This window comes from Pimephales promelas, chromosome 2 (assembly GCF_988280905.1).
Source record: "Pimephales promelas chromosome 2, fPimPro1.hap1.1, whole genome shotgun sequence".
Lineage (NCBI taxonomy): Eukaryota > Metazoa > Chordata > Actinopteri > Cypriniformes > Leuciscidae > Pimephales > Pimephales promelas.
This window is the reverse complement of record NC_142770.1, coordinates 33,991,457-34,017,033: the sequence shown is the minus strand read 5'-3', so window position 1 is coordinate 34,017,033 and position 25,577 is coordinate 33,991,457. Positions and strand designations below refer to the sequence as shown.

At 39.4% G+C, this 25,577-nt stretch overlaps 2 protein-coding genes across 2 annotated transcripts; one reads left to right on the top strand and one right to left on the bottom strand.

The window, feature by feature from the left end:
* Positions 1–7,192: 7,192 nt before the first annotated feature.
* Positions 7,193–7,993, top strand: LOC148997238 (uncharacterized). Its single transcript, XM_089119640.1, has one exon. The coding sequence runs from the start codon at positions 7,193–7,195 to the stop codon at positions 7,988–7,990; it is 798 nt and encodes a 265-aa protein (XP_088975766.1). The 3' UTR covers positions 7,991–7,993.
* A 9,252-nt stretch (positions 7,994–17,245) lies between these two features.
* LOC148997237 (single-pass membrane and coiled-coil domain-containing protein 3-like) lies at positions 17,246–18,040 on the bottom strand. Its single transcript, XM_089132473.1, has one exon. It carries the CDS (start codon positions 17,994–17,996, stop codon positions 17,328–17,330), a length of 669 nt encoding a protein of 222 aa, XP_088988599.1. The 5' UTR covers positions 17,997–18,040; the 3' UTR covers positions 17,246–17,327.
* Positions 18,041–25,577: the final 7,537 nt, after the last annotated feature.

Below are 25,577 nucleotides of genomic sequence, written 5' to 3'. Positions count from 1 at the left end.
GCATCGAGCACCTCCAAAAGTGATGGAAATGTCCTGCCATTTGATACTTTTCTTTCTAGCTGCTGAACAAACACCTCATGTTCGGAATCACCAATAGCGATGTTAAAGTGTGCACCGGCAGGCAGTAACAAAGTTTTTTCGCCGAAGGTGTTCGACTGAGGCAAGCAAGCAGCGGCTGCTCTCATTAACCCGTACGTGTCAGCCTTAAAACGGGTGTTCAGTTCCATGATCTGCCTGTCCAGTATATCATTCCACAATTGTTTCAGGTCAGAGTTGTCCTTGACAGGTGATGCTTTGCCCACGGTAGACTCGATCAACATATCGCCCAACTTAGCGGGCAACTTCCTCTTTCGCGCCCCGGTGACGTCCAAATTCACAATGTCATGCATTTTCATCAAATCATCCGTCAGTGCCATAACTTTATCAATCTCATTTTCTTCATTCCTGAATGAAGTGTAGCTCTCCTTAAGCCCTTCGATTAGATCAATGCAATCTGTCACCGATGTAGTGGCAGACTGCAAGCCCTTAGTGGCATAGTCACTCGTTTCAAACAACTTGTTAAACGTTACAAGTAGAAACAGAATTTTTTTATTTTGCATTTGTTGCAGTAGTGAGTCTGCCTCAAGTTTTGTCTTGCCTGAGCTTTCAGAAAATTCTGCAAGAGTCTCCAATATAGGACCCAAAAGTGTCAGCACTTTACTCACTGCACTTGACCATGTGCTCCATCTGACGTCACAGGACCTCTCTAGCTCCAAATTCGCTTTCCCTGGCCGCAGCTGTTGCTGGATTTCCATAAATCTAGCATGCCTATGCGACCCCGTCATGAAACTATGCAGGTTGTTAATGACGTCAAAAAATGTAGATATGCAAGGGGACACCTTTGACGCTGTGCACAGGACGAGGTTAAGGCGGTGTGAATTACAATGGACATATACTGCGTGAGGAAAGGTTTTCTTTAAAATCACATGTACTCCTCCTTTATTGCCGGACATAACGGATGCCCCGTCGAACCCAAATCCAACGCACAAAGCTGGATCCAGCTGCAATGGCTCCAGTACTTCCAGGATTTTTGCTGATATAGCACTTGCGCTCATGTTCCCTGTCTCTAAAAATCCCACAGCCCTTTCCTTCAGCAGGCCTTTATGTATGTATCGGATACAGACTGCCACAAGCTCTTTTTTTGATAAGTCTTTACATTCGTCTGCTAAAATTGCATAATGTGTTTCTGTCTCATCGTGCAAATCCGCCTTTATTTTGCGGATAATTAATGAAGCAGCGATTTCCAGGATTTCATTTTGAATATCAGGACTAGTGAGTTTCGCGTTTCTAGGCAATTCGTCCAATCGCTTTTTTATTTCTGGGTGATAGTTGGAGATCAGTTGAAATAATTCTAAAAAGTTGCCTTTGTTCAGTGCATCTTCAGTTTCACGATGTCCACGCAAGGGAATGTCTTGTTTTGCACAAAATAAAACGAGGTCTATTACAACTTTAATGTGTTCTCTATTCCTTTCCACAAACGAACTGTTGACAGAATCTTTGTGCAGCTGGTTAATTATATTTCCCCGTCCTGGTTTATGGCTTTGTCTGTATCCTTCAGACCTGCCCAGCGCTGTAGCATGTGCCCTGCTAGCCTCATGTTTAACACAACACTGGGTGAGATGCTTCCAGTCTCTAAAGCCAGTTTTTATAAATCGGCTCTCGGTGGCTGCTTCGGGGAAATGGCGACATGGCTTACAAAACACAGCGTCTCTCGAAATACTGTACTCTAGCCATGGGTACTTTTCATACCACCGGACATTAAAACTTCTTCCTTTGCCTGCTATAGTGGTGACTGGAAATGAACTGAGTTTGGGCTGGGTAACAGGGTCATCAATGGTGGATAAATCGGATGGAGCTGTTACATCCTCAGTGCTGGCCCTAGGCTTAGCCGAGTCTGAAAAAATGAACGTACATAACGCTGATATAGTAAATCATGATTCATTCGTGTTAATTATTGCACATTTGTATATAGGCCTATTACTTATCCTAAGACATGGCTGTATGTACCTGTACACTGGCGTGTAGGTGAGGTAGAATGGAGCGCTGCTGGTGAGGGAGAGATTGCTGAATTAACGTCCTTACTACTCGAGACTGATGGCTGAGGCTCCTGAACATCTGCATTATTTTCCTCCTGCAGCGGCCGTGGTCTTTTTGACACAAACTTTAGTAAGTTGCTCTGTTTCATTTTAGTTTAACATACTTCTTCTTAGCTAAACTTCAGTCTCCCTCTGTGAAATGTGTACGTCGTTGTGAAGGGGGGATGGGCTGTTCGCAATCTGACTGCGCGGGCATTTCGTCATCACCATGACAACCAAACAAGAATCAAGAAACATTAAGATTTATTTTATTATTATTATTATTATTTTTATTATTTTTATTTTTAGTCAAGTATTGTGACAATCGCAACAGAATTCCCTGCTTCAGCTACATTGTGAGGCCACTGACTGGATGGGCCTGACTGACAGGTGGGTGGGCCCAGGCCCATCCAGGCCCACCCGTAGCTACGCGAGTGTCCCCTACATATTCACGAATTTTATTATAGATTATGGTGCTTACTATTTCAGGTGGTACTATATGGTATTGCTCGATATATTTGGGCGTTTTTCTGAGTATCTCCTGCCCGCTGGCTGACTGTGTCCTGTACATGTTCATCAGGCCTGATGTGGGAGGGTTAATGAAGTCTGTTCACTGCTGTTGTAGAACTGACACACATCAGGATTCGACACACACACACACACACACACACACGGGACGAACACTCTGGAGTCAGTAGTGCAGAGTTTGCCTGCTGTGTTTCAGTGCTAAAGCCTGCGTCTCATTCACGGACCTGCACTTCAGTTTCAACATCATGAAGTCAATGACATTCTGTTCACTCACACACCCTTTCTTTCTATGGCATTTAGCTTTATTAGAGACAACTCTTGATTCATCAATTGCTCCATAAAACACATGCGGTGAACAGAGTTTTATTAAAGATGTGTTGATGTAGTGTTGATGCTTCTGCTGGCGTTCTGGATCAGCAGGACTTTATCATACGATGGAGAGGAGGGTTGTATAAAGCACGGTTTATTCTCACTTCAGATCAACAACATCAAGTAGTTTCAGCTCGTAGTCTTGCTTGTGTTCCTAATGCATGTACATTATACTCTTTTGACCAAATAACTACTATTCACGCTGTTACAAAGATAACTGACATAATGTACATATGCTCTCATGTCCATCAAAAGATGAATAACTTTCTTTCTTCTGTGGAACAGAAAAGACAATATTGTGAGATGATTTTATGAAGTCAGTGGACAGTTTCGGGTGAACTATCCCTAAAAACACTTGATTTAAAGTGCAGAAAGTATATCAGAAGAGATTTAAGTTTATATGAAATATTAACCAGAGCTTGCATGGAAATCAGAAGAGAGTTATTAGTAATATTGTTGTGTGTTTATAGAAGTGTTTCATGTGTCACATATGGAGTCAGAGACTGTCCTGTATTCTCTCTCTTCTGTCATGAATATAATTAAAGATCTCTCAGTTCTCCTGTGTGTGTTTCTGTCTTATTTGACTAATAACAGCTGAGCTGAACTGAGAACTATAGACGTGTATCTAGCACATATATTGCAGTATATTAAAGCCTATAAAGCCAAACTTTAAAAAGACAAACTATATGTAAAAAATATAGTGACTATTTTGGTCTTGATTGCAATATAAGTATCAATATATATAAATATATGGACTATATTGCAATATATTGGACAATATAAATATTTTAAATCCTATATATATATATATATATATATATTGCCTAATATATCACATGGTATATTCCAACATACTGCAATATAATTTTGTTCCATAAGGGAAAGTTTGATCAAGGTGAGTGTTCATGTGTTTGACTTCCTCATATTAATATTAATCTCTGGAGGACATTTTAAGTGATTGTTTTATATGAATTTTTAATAAAGGGCATAGGTGGCGCTAGGGAGGGGCTAGCAGGTGCTTCAGCACCCCCAAGAAAGACCAAAGCACCCCAATAGCTAATATCTGGAAGCAATTATATTTTGGCTGTTTAGAAAATAGTTTACTAATAAAAATCAATGTTTTCGTATATTCTAATTAATAAATGATAAAATAATTTAAGACAAACATTTTACTCATTACACATATGCGACGTCCAACGTCAGGTCACATAAATTGCAATGTATTAGAATTATTTAGAAAGATGGAGCGTTTCCTTCTGCCAAGTAAGCAAACTCGTAATTCTAATTTAGTTTGTGAAAATGAGTAGCCTACATAAATTTACTTCAGCCCGAGGTTGACAACGTTTCAGAATCGGATTTTAACTGTACGGAGTCTGACAAAGAGTCTGTTAATGCGTTTGCCTCAGATGCAGAAACGGCAAAGGTTACGGCGTTTCAAATGCTCTTTAAATGCTGTAATAACCTAATATAAATCACTGACAAACATGCACATGCTCTGATTATAATCATATAGCCTATAGATCATTTTAGATGATGTTTTGTATGCTTTATTTTAGCAGCTTGCAAATTATTTATGCTATATGCAGGGGCGTAGCCAGGACATTATTTCTGGGGGGGCCAACTTGTGCCAGTCTTTTATTTGGGGTGGCACTTGATTGTCAAAAACTACTATTACTAAAACTCACACGCGGCTCGTCAGGCCATAAACAATGGATTGAACTCCCTTATGACACTAATAATGTCTAATTGATAAATGTGCGAGTGCAATGTGTCATCATTATGTGAGGGGTTAGGGACCTTAACATGAGACAGGGATGTTTTTAGTGCAAATGACAGAAAGACACAATATGAATTGTCATATTAGGCGATAATTTATTTAGGTAAACCATTGCATTTTAAGTGCAACATCCAATTTATTTGTGATAATACAACAAGTTACAACGGTTGCACAAATCATAACTAGATCATGTAGTAACACTTTCATTAGTTAGTTCCAATGATCTTCACTTTATAATACGGATCCAAATAATTAGTAATTCCCACAGAAGTATCTAGTAACACTTTCATCTGTGAGCTATTACTTACTAATTCGTTAATACGAGTTTATTTTAGTTAATAGTAGTTACTAGATTGTTAATAAACTTTTTCAGTAGTTCTCTGGGAAGTATTAAAAAAATAGAAGTTATTGATTAGTTAATAGTGAACTACCACTTTCATCTGTGCGCTATTACTTACAAGTTTGTTAATCAGAGTTTCTTGTTAGTTAATAATAGTTACTAGATTGTTAATATTGTGTTACTCATTAGTTCTTGTGTAGTTATTCATTAACGAAGGAACCGTATTCTAAAGTGTTACCCTGAAATGTTCTGTTCGCTTTGTGTCTGCTGTAACAATTACACTCTTAGAAGAAAAGGTTCAATATAGAACCTTAAAAGGTTCTAAAGCGTTATGTATTTGGAACCCTAAAATGCAATGCATGTGAATGATCACAAAATTCAATATATGGTGGTTAAAAAATGTAATTAATCAATCAGACAAAGAGTGGCATTTCACTTTTTATCCTCTAAAAATCTGCATGATTAAAATGTGATATTAAGTTACTACAACAGTTTAATAAACAATAATTTAATAACAACTACAAATGTTGCAGAATAATGTAATATATGAATGAATAATAGCCTTTAAAAAACCTTTGAGCCAAAAGGGTTCTTTCTGGTCAGTTTTGAACCTTTTTTAGCATAAAATGTCCTTCGGAGTTGATTAAAGAACCCTATGCTACATTATAGGGGCCATTTACACCTGGCCACTTCATGCGTTTTCTGTGATCGGATAGCTATCCGATCGTGAAAAGACCGCTGGCCAGCGCTGTGTTCTTTGCTCTGGTGTGCTGGGGCAGCGGTATGAAAGCCAGAGATGGGAACCGACTGGACAAACTGGTCAACCAGGGTGTGTCAGTGCTGGGGAGGAGGGTTGATTCTGTAGGCGAGTTGGTGGAGAGAAGAATGAGGAGAATGATGAAATCCATCCTCAGTAACAGGAGCCACCCACTACATGAAACTGTGGTTGCCCAGCAAAGCAATCGCAGCGACCGTCTCCTCTCTATGCGCTGCAGGACTGAGAGGTTCAGGAGGTCATTTCTTCCGGCCGCCATAAGGCTATACAATGGAACTGCTTGAAGTGCATTATCGATCTACTACTAATGATTGTAGCAGTTTGTTGTGGGACTTTTTTATCGACTCTTTTATTAACTTTTATTAATTGTTATTATTGGTGCTCTCTTTTATGTGTGTATAGTAGTGAGAATGTTTGCTGGTAATCAACACACACTAATGCTGATGGACATTGAATTTCCCCTGGGGGGATTAATAAAGGCATCTACAACAATCTACAAGACCTGGTGTAAATGCCCCCCGAAACGCATTCGAGGCGGATTTGAATCCGATCACTCAAACCACTTCAGAAGGTGGTCTGGGCCGCATTCCAGACGAAACTGGACAAGTAAATGCATCTTGTTCTTGAAACCACATATGTAAATGTTAATACTCCCAAAAATGCGAGAAAAAAAAAGAAAAAAGAAACGTGTGAGAGCGTGTTACAGGCTACATGTCATGCTATTTTAGTCAGATATGACGACGCTACTGCGACGCGCATCATCACCTCAGATGAGCGGCTGAACGCAAGCCAACGCGCCGCAATCTATCGCAAATCAAAGTGAAAGTAAGTCGCAGACGATTAACACTACCATCTTCATTAAAAGTAAAGAAACGAAATGATCTTACCAGTTCTGTTGCCGCTCTCTCTTATCACCGTCTTTGCTGATTTTGAAATTAGCCGATGATCAATAAAATCCAACTCATATCTGTTGCTTTCGGTGACGTGCACTTCATTAAATCTGTATAAAACGCGGGAATTGAAGATCGTATTTTGTAGTATCTTGGAGTAACCACTAGGTGTCATTGTAATATAAGTGTTGTGTTTGATCTGGGAGAGAGACATGTGATATGCTGGCAGCCTGGTGTGTGTATGTAGCAACAAACCAAGTAAAGCATTGACTCAAACTTTATGAATGTAGTTGTCTACTTTCTGCAGTGTAAAGATACTACATTTTTGGCGACGAGGATTGGATTGTGACAACCAGGAAAAAAAAGAAGCCTGTGAAGACAACATATGGAGGATTAACCATGGCCACAGGAACTATTGGCTCACTAGCGGCATTTGATGCACAAGCTCAAACATGGGAAGAGTATTCTGAAGTACTGGAGCAATTTTTCGTGGCTAATGGAATTGAAGATGAGGGTAAGCAAAGAGCTATTCTCATAAGTGTTGTGGGACCACAAACTTACAGTGTGATGCAAAATATTCTGAGTCCAACAAAGCCAAGTGAAAAGACTTTTCAGCAACTGGTAACACTGCTAAAAAATCATTTCAACCCTCAGCCAAGTGAGATTGTACAGCGATTTAGATTTGATTCAAGGATGAAGAAGCTGACAGAGACTGTGACAGAATATGTAGCAGAGTTACGTCGTTTGGCACAAGATTGTAATTATGGAGCAACTTTGGATCAAATGCTGCGGGATCGACTTGTTTGTGGCATAGATGGTGATCGGATTCAGAGAAGGCTGCTCTCAGAAGCAAATCTGACGTTTGAGACTGCTTTTAAAATTGCAGTAGCCAATGAAGGGGCAAGTAAAAATGTGCTCGACTTACAAAGTAAATCCAGCGTACAGGCATGTAACAGCGTCATGTATAAAGAGAGGAAACCTGATCGCTGGAAAAAGGGAGAAATTAGTGAACAAAAAGAATTAAGAGAATGTTACAGATGCTGTGGGACAAACCATAAAGCAAATGATTGCAGATTTAAGAAGGACAAATGTTATGTGTGTGAAAAAATAGGTCATATCGCCAGGGCCTGTCGGACCCGCAATAACTGGAAGAAGTGGAAAAGGGGTGCGGCCGCATCGAGCATTCAATGTAAGTGACAATAATGACAGTGATGAATTTGAAGAAACATTCACGTTGGCATGTGTACAAACTGATGCACTGAAGAAAGTAAAACCCCTTACTGTTGAGTTAATTGTTAATGGCCGACTGATAAACTTTGAAATCGATACTGGATATAGTGTCAGTCTTATAAGTGATGGAATGTACAAGGTCATCTGGAAAGACCCTGAAGCTCCCAAACTGAGACTTACAAAAATCAAGTTGAGAACGTATACAGGAGAGCCATTGGGAATAGTGGGTGTGGCTGATGTAGAAGTAAAATACCAGCAGCAAGAAAAGATAATGCCACTTGTTATAGTGAAGGGAACAGGGCCTTGCTTACTAGACCGATCCTGGCTTGAAGAGCTTCAAATGCAATGGAGTGAGATAAAGCTGGTGCAGTCGGAGATGACGTTGCAACAGGTGCTATTCCAGCATGAGGAAGTTTTCAAGGAGGAGCTGGGGACATTAAGGTGTACTACTGCCACTCTTCATGTGCCGACTGATGCCACACCCAGGTTTTTTAGACCTAGATCTGTGCCATTTGCCCTGAAAACAAAGGTGGAGGAGGAGATTAATCGACTGCTGCGGCACAAAATCATCTCACCTGTAAAGTACTCAGAGTGGGCAGCTCCTGTTGTTCCTATCCTGAAACCAGATGGCAGTGTAAGATTATGTGGTGATTACAAACTCACAGTTAACAGAGCCTCAACATTGGAACAGTATCCCATACCAAGGGTGGAGGATCTTTTTGCTCGGTTGGATGGAGGAAAACAGTTCACAAAACTGGATATGAGTCACGCATACCAACAAATCATCATGGATGAAAACTCCAAGAAATACTTTACAGTGAATACACAAAAAGGGTTATTCACATATAATCATTTACCCTTTGGAGTTGCTTCCGCTCCTGCTATCTTTCAGAGAACAATGGAGGGATTGTTGCAAGGTATTCAAGGAGTAGTTGTTTATCTTGATGATATATTGGTGACTGGCGTAAATCAAGAAAGTCACTTGAAGACACTGGATGAAGTGCTGGCGAGATTGAAAGAAGCTGGTTTGCGATTGAAACTGGGAAAATGCATGTTCCTGGCAGATGAGGTGGAATATTTAGGCCACAGAGTAGATGCCCAGGGTTTACATCCGATGGCAATTAAAGTGAAAGCTATAGAAGAAGCACCAGAACCAAGTAATGTTGCAGAACTCAAAGCATATCTGGGCTTGCTCAATTATTATAATAAGTTCCTTCCCAACCTGGCAACGCTGCTAGCTCCTCTACATCTGCTGCTGAGAAAAGAGGTTCAGTGGATGTGGAAAAAGCCACAACAAGAAGCTTTCAAAGACTCTAAATCCCTGCTAAAATCAGCCGAGGTGCTAGTTCATTATTCCTCAGATTCTGAACTGGTTCTGGCTTGTGACGCCTCTCCCTATGGGGTAGGTGCAGTGCTCTCGCAGCGTAGAAAAGGAGAGAGTATGGAGAAACCCCTTGGGTTCATGTCAAGAACACTCACGTCTGCAGAGAAGCGTTATTCACAGTTGGACAAAGAAGGCTTAGCTGTGATTTTTGGCATCCAAAGATTTCATAAGTACTTGTATGGTCGGGCATTTACTATTTGCACTGATCATAAGCCCTTGATCCATTTGTTCAATGAAACAAAGGCAGTTCCTCAAATGGGATCACCCAGAGTGCAAAGGTGGGCTGTAATGTTACAAGCATATCAGTATAATATTGTGTACAAGCCAGGGAAGTACCATCAAAATGCTGATGCTCTAAGTAGACTCCCAGTGCCAGGCGTGGGAGAACCTGATGATACTAATGATCAGGTACTGATGATGGACTTAATGGATGACTCCCCTGTAAGTGCAGCACAAATTCGGAAATGGACGTTTCACGACATAACACTCTCCGTGGTACATGAGTACATATTAAAGGGCTGGCCTGAGAAAGTAGAGCCTCAAGTGTTACCGTACCATCATAGGAGAGATGCTTTGAGTGTCAAAGATGGATGTGTGACTTGGGGAGCGAGAATCATAATTCCCTCACAAGGTCGAGCGGCTATATTAAAGCAATTACATCAGACTCATACTGGTATGTCAAGAATGAAGGGATTGGCCCGATCCTATATGTGGTGGCCTGGTATGGATCAGGATGTAGAGAGGGTGGTCCAGAATTGTGAAGTATGTCAGCGTTTCCGAAAGGCACCTGCTCAAGCTCCTCTGCACCCGTGGGAATGGCCGAGCTCACCCTGGGAAAGACTTCATGTAGATTATGCAGGGCCCTTCTTAGAAAGAATGTTCCTCATTCTGGTAGATTCTCATTCTAAGTGGATGGAAGTTTATCCTGTCACACATGCCACATCCCGAATTACAATTGAGAAACTGAGAATGTGTTTCAGTACCCATGGATTACCCAAAATGTTAGTGTCAGACAACGGGACATGTTTTACCAGTAATGAGTTTGAAATGTTCATGAAAAACAATGGCATTCATCATGTAACGTCAGCTCCTTACCATCCTTCTTCAAACGGCCTAGCTGAGCGAGCTGTTCAAACTTTCAAGGAGGGGATGAAAAAGATGAAAGGTGACACTGTGGAGACAAGAGTTGCAAGATTCTTGTTTAATTATAGAATCACTCCTCATGCAACATCAGGGTTGTCACCTGCTCAAATGCTAATGTCAAGGAAGTTGAGATCCACATTCGACTTACTCATTCCCGATATGAAGTCCAAAATTTAAAAAAAACAGCAGAAACAAAAAGAAAGCCATGACATAAGCTGCAAACTTAGAAGTTTTGAAGTGGGAGATTCAGTGTACGTGAGGAATTATGGTGGTGGAACCAAATGGATTCCTGCAGTAGTGGAATGTTGTACAGGACCTCTTTCATACAAGACTGTGCTAGGGCATGGACTAACTGTGAGAAGACATGTGGACCAAATAAGAAAACGCTGTACAGACGAGATGCTTGAGACTGCACTACCCACTGAAAATGAACAGGATGGTGACACTTCTACATTGTCTAGTGAGGATGTGGCTAATGTACCTGCTGCTGTGACTAATGCATCTGCTGAACAGGAGAGGGCTTCGCTTGAAGGAGGACCGTCGATAGAAGTGACTGTAGTAGAAAAAGAGACTAACCAACCTATACACCTGAGAAGGTCGGCAAGAGAGAGACGTGCTCCTGCTTACTTGAAAGACTATGTTACATAAGTTAAGTCAATAACTAAGATAGTTGTTAAAGAGTTAAAAAAAAAAAATCTAGAATGTGGGTTATATTGTTTCATTTTGTAAGTAATTTATTGTAAGTATTATTGGTGCTTAACTTAAGAAGGAGGGGATGTAGTATCTTGGAGTAACCACTAGGTGTCATTGTAAGTGTTGTGTTTGATCTGGGAGAGAGACATGTGATATGCTGGCGGCCTGGTGTGTGTATGTGGCAACAAACCAAGTAAAGCATTGACTCAACTTTATGAATGTAGTTGTCTACTTTATGCAGTGTAAAGATACTACAGTGTGTGTGTGTTGTTACTGGAGTATAATAAAGTTATGTGATGACACAGGGTCTGATGTTCGTCTGTCGGTCTAAAGATCATGGTGTCAGAATAAAATAAACGTATAGAAAGGCAGAAACAGAGGATGGCACAGTTACAGCCACCGCCGCCATTGATCCTGCAAGGAAATCTCTGGGAAAACTGGAGGAACTGGATCCAGAGGTTGATCTTTTCTCGCTAGCTAGCGGAGTAGCAGAGACGTCTGACACGCTGCAGTGTGCTACATTTCTGCATGCGGCGGGGAAGACGACATACAAGAATACATTTGAGTTCTCAGAAGAGGAGAAAAATAACATACAAGAACTAAAACACAAGTTTAAAAATGAAAACGCCTTGAAAACACCTACCGTACATCAGACAGCTACTAAAGTGTTGATCAGTTTATGCTGACACTTGTAATTGAATAAATGTTAAGAAATTATCACAAATTACTGTTGAATTGAAAAGATGCACATTTTAAAACATTAACATGTTTAATATGGTCTTTATTTATCAAATGCCATCAAGCAGGGCTAGATGATCACTTTTTCAGTCACTGCCATTAAAGCGCACAAACTGACGCAAGATGATTGTTGGGGCTGTGTGAATACCATAGCATTTTCCAATTGCCCATAACATGATATTTTACAGGAGTCATTATTTTGAAATCATACAGTGTGTACCGGCATTAGATATGTGACCTTTGCTTCTTATCTGACCTGATTCAGCCTTCATCAGCACACACACACACACACACACACAGAACGAGGATGATATTAGTTTATTCTCTATATTAGAAATGATACAGCTGCATCTATTGTAAGCATATTTCACCTCGTTAGGAAGCACATGGAAAAATGTTGCGCAAGGAAAGATCAGAGTGTATGAAAAAAAAGCTGTCAAAATACCCGTAAATATGAACAGAAACACACACTAAAAATCAACAAGTGTTTATGGTGTGCAATCCTTTGTATAGTGTCTAACATTTGGTCAGAAAATCTATTTTTGTAACTTTTAAGGCCCTTTCACACTGGACGCATAACGAAAAAGTGTAACGGAAAAGCTAATAGTTCGCATGCAAAGTTTGCGTCAAAACCATTTACATCAGCCTCTCACCTTAAGACAACACCAACAGGCCTCAACCATCCAATAGAGCATAAAGTGAGGGGTCAAAGGCTAGTGCTAGTAACAGCCTCCCTCCCGACGTGGGAAGACCATTGCGATGGCACGTAAAGTGTCACCCTGGTGAACATGGAACGTCCATGGGGCGAACGAGATGATCAACACACCTGGAGGAACCACCTGCCAACTGATGGTTTAAGTTTAACAGGAGAATCTGTTTCTGTGATGATTTTGATGATTTTGGTTGAATCAAACTAAGTATTGATTTGATTGGTGCAAATATAGGAAATCTATTGATTGATGTGTCTGTACTAGAGATATTAGAGTTCATTTTGAACAACTAATTTGGTTACAGGAAAGGATAAAATTATAAGACTTATCTGGTAAGATTTGTTAAACGGCATTCATAAGGGCTTACTAAATTGAATTAGAAGTCTTGTTTTAACATTGCAGACTATAGTGACAACATAACTGGTGGATTGAACACATGAGACAGGTGGTAAAGGAGCCTGAACATGCTAATGGGGCATGGGTTGGGTGGTTCATGTCTATGTGGGGAGGATGGGTGTACTGGATAATCCAGACGGTACTGCCAATTGTAGCGATAGGACTGCTGCATTTTGGTGTATTTTAATATCATATTGGAACAATTATGGGGTTTTGTTGGTTGTTTTTCTTGCTAATCTATAACCTATTTCTTATATATTTGGAGTGACTGAGGGTCTGATTTTTATCAGGAGTGCAATAACAGTGATTATTCATTTAGCCCGGCTTCAAATAAAATGCTTTACTTGCTTGCTAGACAATTAATGGAGCTTTACTCCGCAAAAACAGCCTTAAGCTTTCTTCTTTCACAAATACTATTTTTTCAACAGATGTTTAAGCAGAGTGATCATTTATGCGAAAATCAATTGAAGGGTATAAATGTGATGTTGGGCTAAAAAAAAATTGTCTTTGTTTATTATTATGATTATGGGTAAGCTAATGATAAACAGGGGGGAATTGTTGTGGGGAATTGTAATCTCACATGTATTAATTGTTCTCCCTTATCAAGAGTGGAGCTAGGCACCAGAGGACCGGCCGGGTCAGGGGTCATCTTAGACTGGGCGGGGTTGAGGGGGTTAGTAAATCTAACCTGGCATCATGGATCCTATTATAACTTTGTGGAAATTTACAGAGAAGGCTCGGCTTGCAGTAAATAACCTTGGGGAGGGCTATTTAGTCTTCACCCCGGCCTGTGTTCTGGGCGTCACTCTCTTCACAGTGTACCAATCTGTGTTAGTGACTGGGCCTATTCTTGCAAGAATAAACTTCTCTTTTCTTTTATTAATTTGACTCTGAAGCAGGGGCGTAATTTGCGGGTGGGACGGGTGGGACATGTCCCCACCACTTTTTGCCAGGGTCGATATTGTCCCCACCACTTTTTAAAAGATCTCGCGGCACGGATAGCTAACAGTAGAAATAAATAAAACATCTCCAACTGACAGACCATTAATTTAGTTTGTTTGTAAAATAAAAGAAGCGATATATCCCTGAAATAGCCTACGTTGTTTTTTAAATCAAGTGATCAAAGTGCTCTTTGCCGCCTGCGATCGGTAGCGCGGTTACAGTGTATCTCGTGGCTCACACACAGTCTTCACATCTTCACATGCGCGCTTCAATCCGTTTCGGAGACTATTTGTTCGTTCCGGTGCAGAGCATGTGAGCGGAGTGGAGCGCGAGCGGGCGGATCTTGGACAGAGCGCAAAGGGGCATTTTTTAAAAGGACTGAGCGTCGCCCTATTTCCCGCTCCAATTTCGCTCCGCTCACACCACGAGTCTGACCCCATTTCATTTCCCCGCCTGGCTAAAGAAGCTCGCATTGTGTTCAGCATCCCAAGCGAGTCTGCAAGGGCAGAGAGGGTTTTCTCCGCAACCACCGCATGAGTCTGAAGCCTCAGACATTGTCCAAACTTGTGTTCTTGAAGGTGAACTCAAAAGAACTGTAGAAAAGGAAAGCAATTCATTTTCTTTCTTTCTTTCTTTTTTTTAAGTTTAATTTATATATAATTAGGCCCATTGATTCGTTTAATTTTACAGCATTTTTTTGTACAATTGATATAAGCATAATTTTATTTTATTTGTGAGCGCTGTGCAAACGTTTAGTTATCAAAATGTTGGCCTAATAGTTAATTTACTTTTTAAATTTACTTTTAAAATGTTTATGTAGGCCTTTTTTTTTTTTTTTTTTTACATTTTTGTTCATACACTTATTTTTTATCTTTATTTATAATATTAGGCCCATTTATTCGTTTAATTGTACAGCAGTTTGTGTGTACAATGGATAGGCTATAAGCCAATTTAAATTTTAATCGTGTGTGTTCTGCAAAAAATCAGTTATCAAAATTATGGCTTAATAGTTAATTTACTTTTAAAACTTTTATGTATATTTTTGTTTATATAATTTTTATTCATATTATTAGGTCAATTTATTCGTTTAATTTTACAGGACTTTCTGTATAGGCTATTCCACTGGACATGTTTTAAAATCGGATTTATGTTTTTATTCATGTGTCACGTGATTCATTTATTTATACACATGTCCCACCCACTTTTTAAAACAAAGTTACGCCACTGCTCTGAAGTGTCCCTTACGCAGCGATGTCTGTTTATTGAATTTTTGCCTTAACAGGCTGAAACCGTAACTCTGACATAATACACCTGAAAGTGAAAACTACATAGGGATGAGCACGTACGACGGCCTTACGTAAACATATTACCAGAATGATTGACACTTAGGTGGACCAATAGTATAGACTACCCGGAAAAAGAAAATCCTCCGCTATACCTTTAATATACTACTTTGAATACTGAATAAAACAACTTTATAATAATCTATTAAAGAAATACACCTAAATGCACTTGAAGTGGTTCCATTTTAGCAGAATTTAATATATTAAAATATAGAGCAAATAGCTTAAATTTTATCTTAAGCATATCTTGAAATACACTTAATATAGCCTACTTGAAGTTCAAAACAATACATTTAATATGCACTTTGTATGGTACAATTTGAATTTCCTTTTCACCTGGGTTGCCTTATTTTGGCGTTATAACTACTAGTACTAAAGTAGTAACTGGAGTAGTTTTTCTTACCACCACTGGATAACACCTACCTGACCTAAAACATCTGGGAATTTATTTTGTTCCCTCATACCCTCAGCCATATCAAATAATGTTTTTGCATATATAATTTTTAAAGAAGTTTTCATGTTCTAGCTACATGTGATGTAAGACCAAATTTTGAGTTGCATTTTTTTTTAATTCTTAGAGAGAGAACTGAAGAAACAGTGCATGTATTTTCATTTCTGATCCTTATTTATTCTATTATATGTATCTGAACAACTTGATCTTTCTAACTTAATCATTTAACAATCTAATGGAGGAATCCAACAATCCAATTTTGTGTTTCACAAACTTCATAATTGATTAAACTCTTGAAGGACTCTAAATTCATGATCATATGTGCTCTACATATTTTCAGATATGATGGTGACATAGGCTTCCACTTCACTCAGAATGTCATTGTAGGAGTCACAGAGCGGCTGCAGAACAGACAGGGCATCTTCCACTAACTCCAGGGCTTCATCCAGGCTCTTCTGCTGCTTCCCTGGTCCACACAGAAGCTTAGTGATTCTTGCTCTGTGCTGCACTAGATCCCCGAGGGCAAGAGACTGAACGGGCTGGGATTCATGCAGTTCCGCTGGAGGCATTACACTCCCCAGATCACTGTGTGCCAGTTGAACAGTGACCAGAGGGCCGAAAACATTCCCCAAGAGTCCCAGGGTGTCCTGATGCAGATTCTTTATCATGGCAGCCTTCTCTTTCAGGGACACTCCAGAGAAGGCAATCTGCTGATAAAGAGCAGGTTCAAGGCTCTTACGGACATGCTTGTCCTCCCTCTGAGAAAGCTCAATGATCATATGCATGGCATCTCTCACCCTGGCAAAGTTCTCCTCAATACTCACACGTTCATCTGCAGAGATTTCAGGGGAAGGGCTTTGATTCAGGTGAGTATCAAGGATCTCCAACAGTCTGTTGGTGATGTTGAAGTATCTGTGCACATAGTGGTGGAGGGTCTGGGTACGCCTGATCAGGTCTTCTTTCTTCAGTTTGTCTTTCTTGCCAATGATCGGAAGAGACATCATTTTGGGGTTTTCAGGTTGTCAAGAGGGGGACACTTGTATAAAATAAGAAAGAAAAATCTTTAATTTCCATGTCCATCTTTTCAAAAGCAATTTTTTTTAGAAGTGTTAAACATTTGCATTGAATGCAAGTTGAATTTGTATTTAAAAATAAAAATAAATCAGGGGTCATTGTTAAATGTTGTTAAACAATTTATTTCAGTGAATTGAGAACGATTATAGCAGAAGGATGCAGAGGTACATCATTTACAACTAAACAAATTTAATACATAAACAATCATGAAAGCATAAGTAAATACACTTAGTACTTTTGAAAAAAGTATATAGATTCACATGTGAAATGGTAAAAAGAAAACTTACTTCTATGTTATGGTATACTTATGGTGCACTTAACTCGAAAACACCTATTTTAACCATGTAAGACAGTATTTATTTTCCACATTGAATCACTGTTATACTTGTTATTGTTTCAGATAACTCATAAGAACATGGAAGTTACTTTCTTATTCTTTCCTCATCTCAAGTTTCATCCTAACATAGGTTATGCTATCCTGATATTTTTCAGATGCTGGCCTGAATTTGTGCAAAGCGTTTTCATAATCTTCCAGAGCCCTCTCAAGTTTACCACGCTCAATACTTCCTAGAATGGCCTCAACAATCATACCAAATCCAACTGCCAGTGCAAATACAACACCGCCGAAAGTCGCTACTGCAAACTTACTAATCTCCAAAGTTATTTCTGTCAGAATTGTGCCATTCCTAATTAGCCAACCAACTAGCCATATGGCTGAACTGTAAACAGCACCAGCACACACAAAAGTTCCAGTTATAACACGCGAGACTTGATGATGGTCATCGGCAGACAGAGACAAGGCCAGCAGTTTCTCATACAGCTTCGGCTCCAGCTTCTCCTTCAGGTGTTGGTCAATCTTCTCCACTTCTGCCTGGATCTCATGTATGCGTCCAATGATCACGTCACAGTTCTCCTTCACAGTAGCTTTCTCGTCCAGGGCAATCGGACTGAAGGACAAATGCAAGTGCTCATTAAGAGTCTCTATGAGTTGGTTGGTGGCACGGAAGTTGCCTTTCATCAGATCTAAAAGCTCTTGATGCTTGCGGATAAGCCTCTCCCTTCTTTCAGGGTTTCCAGGGTAAAAGATGTCACTCCACATTGCTCTTCGGGGTCTTAAAATAAAGAGAGAACCATCATTTAGGAATTTCACAGGCACCGACGCTAATGATTGTGATAAAAATTAATAAGACTCAATATGTACTGTAAGAGCTAATTTTCTATGAAAGAACCATTAGGTTAGTGCAGACACGGTTTTACAACAACAAATATAGGAAGCCGTTCTGTTTTTGTCATTTTTTACAGATAGGGTGCATCTAATGTACAAGCAGTAGCATTGCTCGGAGAAACAACTCACATTTAAGGACACGCTGTTGAAGCATTTCAGTCAGTAATCTCTGCTTTTATTCTTGTACATCCCAGGTAGAAGGTGACGTTCCCGCGACCATAGGTAACATTTCCTAAAAGTTCTCTAAAGGTGACGAACATTCCAAACCTTTACAGAACATTAGGGGCGTTCCTGAAATGTCCTCTTTTGGTAATGAAAGTGCTGCAGTTCAACGTTCCTTAAATGACTTTAGGGGGACGTTCTGTAATCTGTAACAACGTTTCAAAGAGGACGTAATCAAAACGTTCTCATATGGGTCTAAGTTGGTCCTATTATAACGTCCCTTATAGACCATTTTACAAGATGTAAACAACACTGGTCCAGAAGCACTTCCTGTTTCAGTTTTAACTGTTTCTTTATTTCACATGTAAAGAAAACATCTTAAAGATGTTTGTTTAACTTTTTGATTCAGTTTTAAATGTTCTGTTGGTTGTATTTTATCCCAGCTTTTATGTAGTGTTAAAAAACTGAAACAGGAAGTGCTTCTGGACCAGTGTTGTTTACATCTTGTGAAATGGTCTATAGGACTTTAGGGGGATGTTCTGTAATGGTAATTTTATGGTCACACAACAACGTTACAAAGAGGATGTAATCAAAACGTTCTCATATGTGTCTAAGTTGGTCATACAATGACGTTCTTTATGTGACTTTAGAAGAACATTCCATATTGGTTATTTTATGGTCACATAGCAACATTACAAAGGGGACATAATAAGGATGTTCCCATGTGGTTGTCTGTTGACCATATGAGAATGTTTTGTGACTAACTTAATGAGAACATTCTAATATGGGTCTAAGTTGTTCATAAAAATAACCTCCCTTATAGGACTTTAGGGGGACGTTCCATATTGGTTATTTTATGGTCACATAGCAACATTACAAAGAGGACATAATCAGAGCATTCCCATATGGTTCTAAGTTGGTCATATTATAACGTTCCTTATCCGGCTTTAGGGGGACGTTCCATAATGGTAATCTTATGGTCACATCACAACGTTTCAAAGACATAATCAAAACGTTCTCATATGGGTCTAAGTTGGTCATACTATAACATTCCTTATAGGACTTTAGGGGGACGTTCTGTAATGGTAATCTTGTGGTCACGTTATAACATTACAAAGAGGACATAATCAAAACGTTCTCATATGGGTCTAAGTTGGTCCTATTATAACGTTTGTTATAGGACTTTAGGGGGACGTTCCGTAATGGTAATCTTATGGTCACATAACAACGTTACAAAGAGGACATAATCAAAACGTTCTCATATGGGTCTAAGTTGGTCCTATTATAACGTTTGTTATAGGACTTTAGGGGGACGTTCCGTAATGGTAATCTTATGGTCACATAACAACGTTACAAAGAGGATATAATCAAAACATTCTCGTATGGGTCTAAGTCGGTCATATTATAACGTTTGTTATAGGACTTTAGGGGGACGTTCCGTAATGGTAATCTTATGGTCACATAACAACGTTTCAAAGAGGATATAATCAAAACATTCTCGTATGGGTCTAAGTTGGTCCTATTATAACGTTCCTTATATGACTTTAGGTGGACGTTCCGTAATGGTAATCTTATGGTCACTTATACCATGGTATGGGTGAATACTCGATTCTGATTGGCTGCAGGGTGTCCGTTAAAAAGTGATAGAGGACACCTAGTAAAGTAGTTCTGGTGAAACTGCCTGTTTACCATTCGAAATGAATAAATAACTGCGCTGCCTACAACAGCTGTGAGTAACCATAGCAACAGGCAGTCACATGCTCTATCAAAACAAACATCTAACGTTAGATATTATTGCCTAATACAACAATGAGCGACTTCGTGCTATTTCTTTTAACATTTATGGAGAATATGGCAACTTTGACGACTGGTATGCTGCTGGAGAAAGAAAAATATGTAAATAAAACGGAGAAACGACCCAAAGAGATAACACCGAGAAAATTGAATCAAATAGAAGACAAAAAAGATGAGATCAACACGAAAAAAAAAAATACAAAATGGGCAGTAAATACACTCAGAGACTTTATTGTTCAGAAAGAAATGGACTCCATCTTTAAAAATTACACCGCTCCTGCTCTGCTCCATTGAACTCTATTGGTAACGACGTAACTTGCGACCATAGTTGGCTAACGATGCTTTCGGGAAACGCACCCCTGAATGAGACCCTGCGGGAGTTTTACGCAGCTGTCCAGACAGCCAAGGCAGGAGAAGGCTGAACGTTACAGCGTTTCAAGCCTAAGGAGCCTGAGGCAAATGACCCTCTCTTTGATCTGATTCATTTATTGCCCTCTAGCATAACGTTAAAATCAAAAAAACGGTCGTGATGCAAACAATGGTAGGGGAAACACTGTTTGTTTCAGAGTGTGGTTGGCTAAGACTTGGCTGAGACTTGACTTGAGGACTGCAGCTACCAACACCTTGTGTTTCTCAAGAAAGAATCTTGCTGAAGATACAACCAAGTCTTGCTACACTTTAGAAGAAACAGTTCACAACACTAGGTGTATATGAAGCTAACGTAAGCGCTACCCAGCTAGAAATTTTACGTTCCCAGAACGTTCTGAGAACGTCCCCGCTGGTGTCAAGGACGTTGCCTGGTAACATTCCCACAAGGTTCCCAGACAGTCACGATGTGGAGTTCTTTGAAGGGTTTGGGGATGTTATTTGGAGGACCTTCAGGGAACATTCAGGATGTTCTGGGAACGTTTAGGGGACAATATTTAATTCAGAAATCCAATGTATCCAAATCATTCTGAGAATGTCCCACTGGTGTCAGGAACGTCGCTTGGCAATGTTCCCACAACGTTCCCAGACAGTCACGATGTGGAGTTCTTTAACTCTTTCCCCGCCAGCGTTTTAAAAAAAAGTTGCCAGCCACCGCCAGGGTTTTTGACGATTTTCGCTAAATTTGAATGCCCCCGCTGAATATTTTCTTCCATGAATATATGAAGATGATATATATAAAAATAAAGATCTGAGCCTCTGCTTTTAGGCAAAAAAAACGTTTTTATTTTATCTTCATCTGTTCTTTTTTTATTGCCTCTTGAACAGAGGTAGGTTTTGTCAAAAACACAACATTTTGGACAAAAAACTGAGAAAAAGGTGTTTTTATCAAACAAGTGCATTTAAAAGCAGAATACATTCAGATGTTGTTTCCTTCATATATAAAACTTTCCAAAATAAATTAAAAACATAAAATAAATGTAAAATATATCAAATTTCCCAGGATGTAAGGGAAAATGTAACTTTTGCAATAAAACTTCTGCCTCTGCCTCTCTGTGTTCTACCTGTGAATAATGAATAATTGGAATTACAATAAACAGGCCTACACACACACACACACACACACACACACACACACACACACACACACAAATACATATTACAATGTGGTAAATGTGCACAAAGAGAGAAATAATTTGACAATTACACCTTCATATTTAGACAGCCACACATAAATGCCTGCACACACACATTACATATTATAGTGTCATAATATTATACGATCTATCTGCGGCACGTCCATGGCTAGCATGAACATGTGCATCTCTCTCACTGACTACTTCGTCCCGATCAGATTCAGAATTATCAAATAAAGAGTGATCGGACTCCGAGTCCATTAACCTCCAGTACTTCAGCCATATACCTCTGCATTGTCTGTCTGATACATTCTCACTACTCCACTGTTTGAGACGATTGCAATCTGTTTCTCTAAACAAAGAGTTGCGCAATCATTCAGGACATGCGCGCAGGTCTTCCTTACCGTATACCACCTAAAACACGGATACCCGGAAAATTCCGTGTTTGGCGCAGATGCGTTTTTTCATTAAACACGGAAAATTCCGTGTTTGGCGGGGAAAGAGTTAAAGGGTTTAGGGACGTTATTTGGAGGACCTTCAGGGACCATTCAGGATGTTCTGTGAACGTGTAGAGGAAAAAATTTCATTCAGAAATCCAACGTTTCCAAAACATTCTGAGAACATCCTGCTGGTGTCTTTTTTTTTAACTGCAGCATTTGCAGTTCAAATTCAAATTTTGGTGTTCAACTTTGCGTTTTAAAAATACAACAACCGTTAATTTTCAGTTTTTCAATTAACGTAGACTCACTGTATTCCGGACATCACGGTATTCCGGACACTTGACCTTTTTTCGCAAATTTTATAAATAAGCACTTTCAGGTCACGGCATATATACATATCCGTGTCATCTTTGCCTCCTCCTCTTTCGATTCCGACCAACCATATGCTTCCAGAGCCAATCGTTTCATAGAAATCAACGCGAGTTTCTAACGTCAAGCCCGTAGGCAGGGGGGGTTCGGGTGGTTCGAACGAACCCCCCTCACTGCCAAAGGTCCAGAATTTAAGTCATTTTTTTATGTGATTATTGTCATCATTGTTTTAATCAATGCTTGTGACAAATATTCTGGGTGGCTGTTTCAAATTAATATGATTATTATAGCTGGACGCAATATGTGTGTGTGTGCCGCACATGCAGTTCAGAGAGAGTTCTCGAGTCGACTCTCTTCTCTTTTCAAAGCAACGGTGAACAAGCATCACCTCTGAATGATAGGCCTGGGGGTCGATTCCAAAAAGAATCGATTCCGAGGCGTTGGGAATTGAGAGTCAATTCCAAAGGTTCAAAATGCAAAGGTTGGAATCAATTCCATTAAGGGGAATGATCTTACTCAACTCATTGTAGTTTAGGATAAATAATAAATCTGATTTATGAAATCAATCGACAAAAACAATCAAATTATTTTTTAAGTCATTAAATTCAAGTTCACGTAAACTTTTCCCTCCGCTGCGGCTGTCTGTCATTGATTTTCTATTCAGCATCAAACGCGTCGCGTTCGGTTAGGACAGTCAACATGATGAAACTCTCTCCAAGATGATTCACTGTTACTATTATTATACTTGACCTGTAGATAAAGCTCTATGGTTTCGCATAAAAGGACTATATTGCTGTACTGTATTGCTGTTTCTTGACCATGTTCCTTTCTACCGTGTGTCTGTTAGATCACAACACAGGAGATCACTATCATTCTTCACACGCACAATAACTGAAATTTAACTGTTTAAAGAAAAGGTTCAATAAACTATTGTATAGATAGATGGCAAAAAATGCATCTCAAAATGCATCAGATTGATGCTTTAAAATATAGAATATTAAAAATGTTATCATGGGGGAGCATGCCCCCGGACCCCCCTAGAGGAGGACTTTATATATATATATATCGTTGTTTAGTGTTTTATTAAATATATTTCTATACTTTATCAACTCAATAGTCTACAATATAATAGTCATATAAATGTAGCATAATTATAATAAAATACTTTAGGTCCATCAAAAAGCGTGCTCGTTAACCAGCAGACAAGCTAAACCAGCACAAATTAGTGCGTAAAAGGTCACCAAAATGTTGTATTTGAACCTCAAATTAAATACAAAAGGAGGGGAAAAATGCAAAAAGGTCCACTTTTTGAAAAAAAAGAATCCCCCCTTTCAATAGGCTGGCTACGGACCTGAACGTACACCATTGACTGTTCAGTAAATGACGAGGGGAAGGTTTTCTGGCAGGACAAATGGACAAGGGGATAATATACCTCAATAGAAAACGGCTCTTAAAACATGATTACCCACCAGAAAATGATGAAAAAAACATTCTTATGGTCTTATAAAATAATTATGAGTTACAATTTGCAAATATTTGTACTTCAAGGGATTAAAATAATAATGTTTAAAATTCTTAAATATAACTTTATATAATGCTCAAAGGAGCAATTGTCAATTAAAATAGTGTATAGACGCTTATACAACAAAGTTATGAAGATTAATATGATTACTTTACCAACTTCTAGTTGTTAAAATGTATGCGTTTTATATTAGAAATGACTGTCCGAAACACAGTGAGTAGAAATTTTCAGCTGTCCGGAACACCGTGAGTCCATCCGGACACTGCGTCTTCCGACAGTTTTTTCAAGATTTCTCTAAAATGATTTGCTCAAAATGTGTCAAACAAACATTGAAACGTGTGGAAGGCGTGTCCCCAGAGACAGACGAGCAATCAGGGCTGCATTCAGCCCGGACAAAACGTTGCACAACGTTTTTTAAACAGAAACGGTGATGCGTTGAACACCCCGTTCTGATGACGCAAGAGTTGCAACTATGGAGCCCGATAAGACCATTCTCTGTGTTCTTTGTGAAAAATTTTGGAGCTTGATGAAGTCGGTATAAATATGTGTTTAATATTACAAAATATACCTGATGTTACAGTAGCGGCACTTGCCGCCTAGAACACAAGAGAATATCCCAATCAAGTGAAGGGATTTGTGGAAACTGAAAGCACACATTTTACCTAATTCAGACTAAAACACATTCTGTTTAGCCCCACACACTAATTTTATTTGTATTTCATAATGTTTTAATAACCTATTTTCTTTCTCATTTTTAGGAAAAGCACTTACCATTTTTTATTTCTATACCAAATGTCATACACTTGCAATGAAGCTAAAACATATAATAAACTACATCATTTTGATATCCTATATTTTTGCATTATATATCCTACGTTTATATCCTATATTATATATCCTACGTTTTTACAAAATATACGGATATACGGCATCTCTCTGTAGATTTAGCTTGTCAAGAAGCTTTAAACGCAACCCCAATGTTTACCTGTCATGCTTTTTCTCCTGTCCCAAACTCTATCGGGTCATATTTCACCCGTACGTTTGAGCTTTACTGAGCTGGCTGTAGCAGAACGTGCAGGCAAAGCGTAATCGTCATCCATAACTATAATACAGACGAATATAAATATATATGCCCCTTCAATGAATGACCTATTTTAGAACATTTTTCGGGCGCGCCAGACAAGGCACATAAGATACTGCAGTCAAACGTTTGACTGGGTTTGCGTTATGCATCCACTATGTGCTAAAGGGAATGTAGTGAGTGCCCGGCGCCGGAGGTGAGGCGTTTATTTAGTAAGCATGAGCGCGCTGGAGCGGGCATGTAACTTACATTCGCAGCCTGACTCATATGAGTATTCAATGTGCGCGGCTCGCTGCAGCTGGCTGATTTGAATGAGACGACCCGGTTACTGTGAACGGGGAGTGCCGCTTTGTAAACAGTGACGCGCGAGCGGGCACATGATTTACACATAAAAATACGTACAACTTTTTTTTCTTCGTCATTTTCTTTGCTTTATTGGCGGTAGTCCAGTGTTCCCCTTTGTGTTTGGCGGTTTCGCCGGGTTCCGCAAGGAAGTTAGAGAAAATAGAGAAGTCAGGTTATATG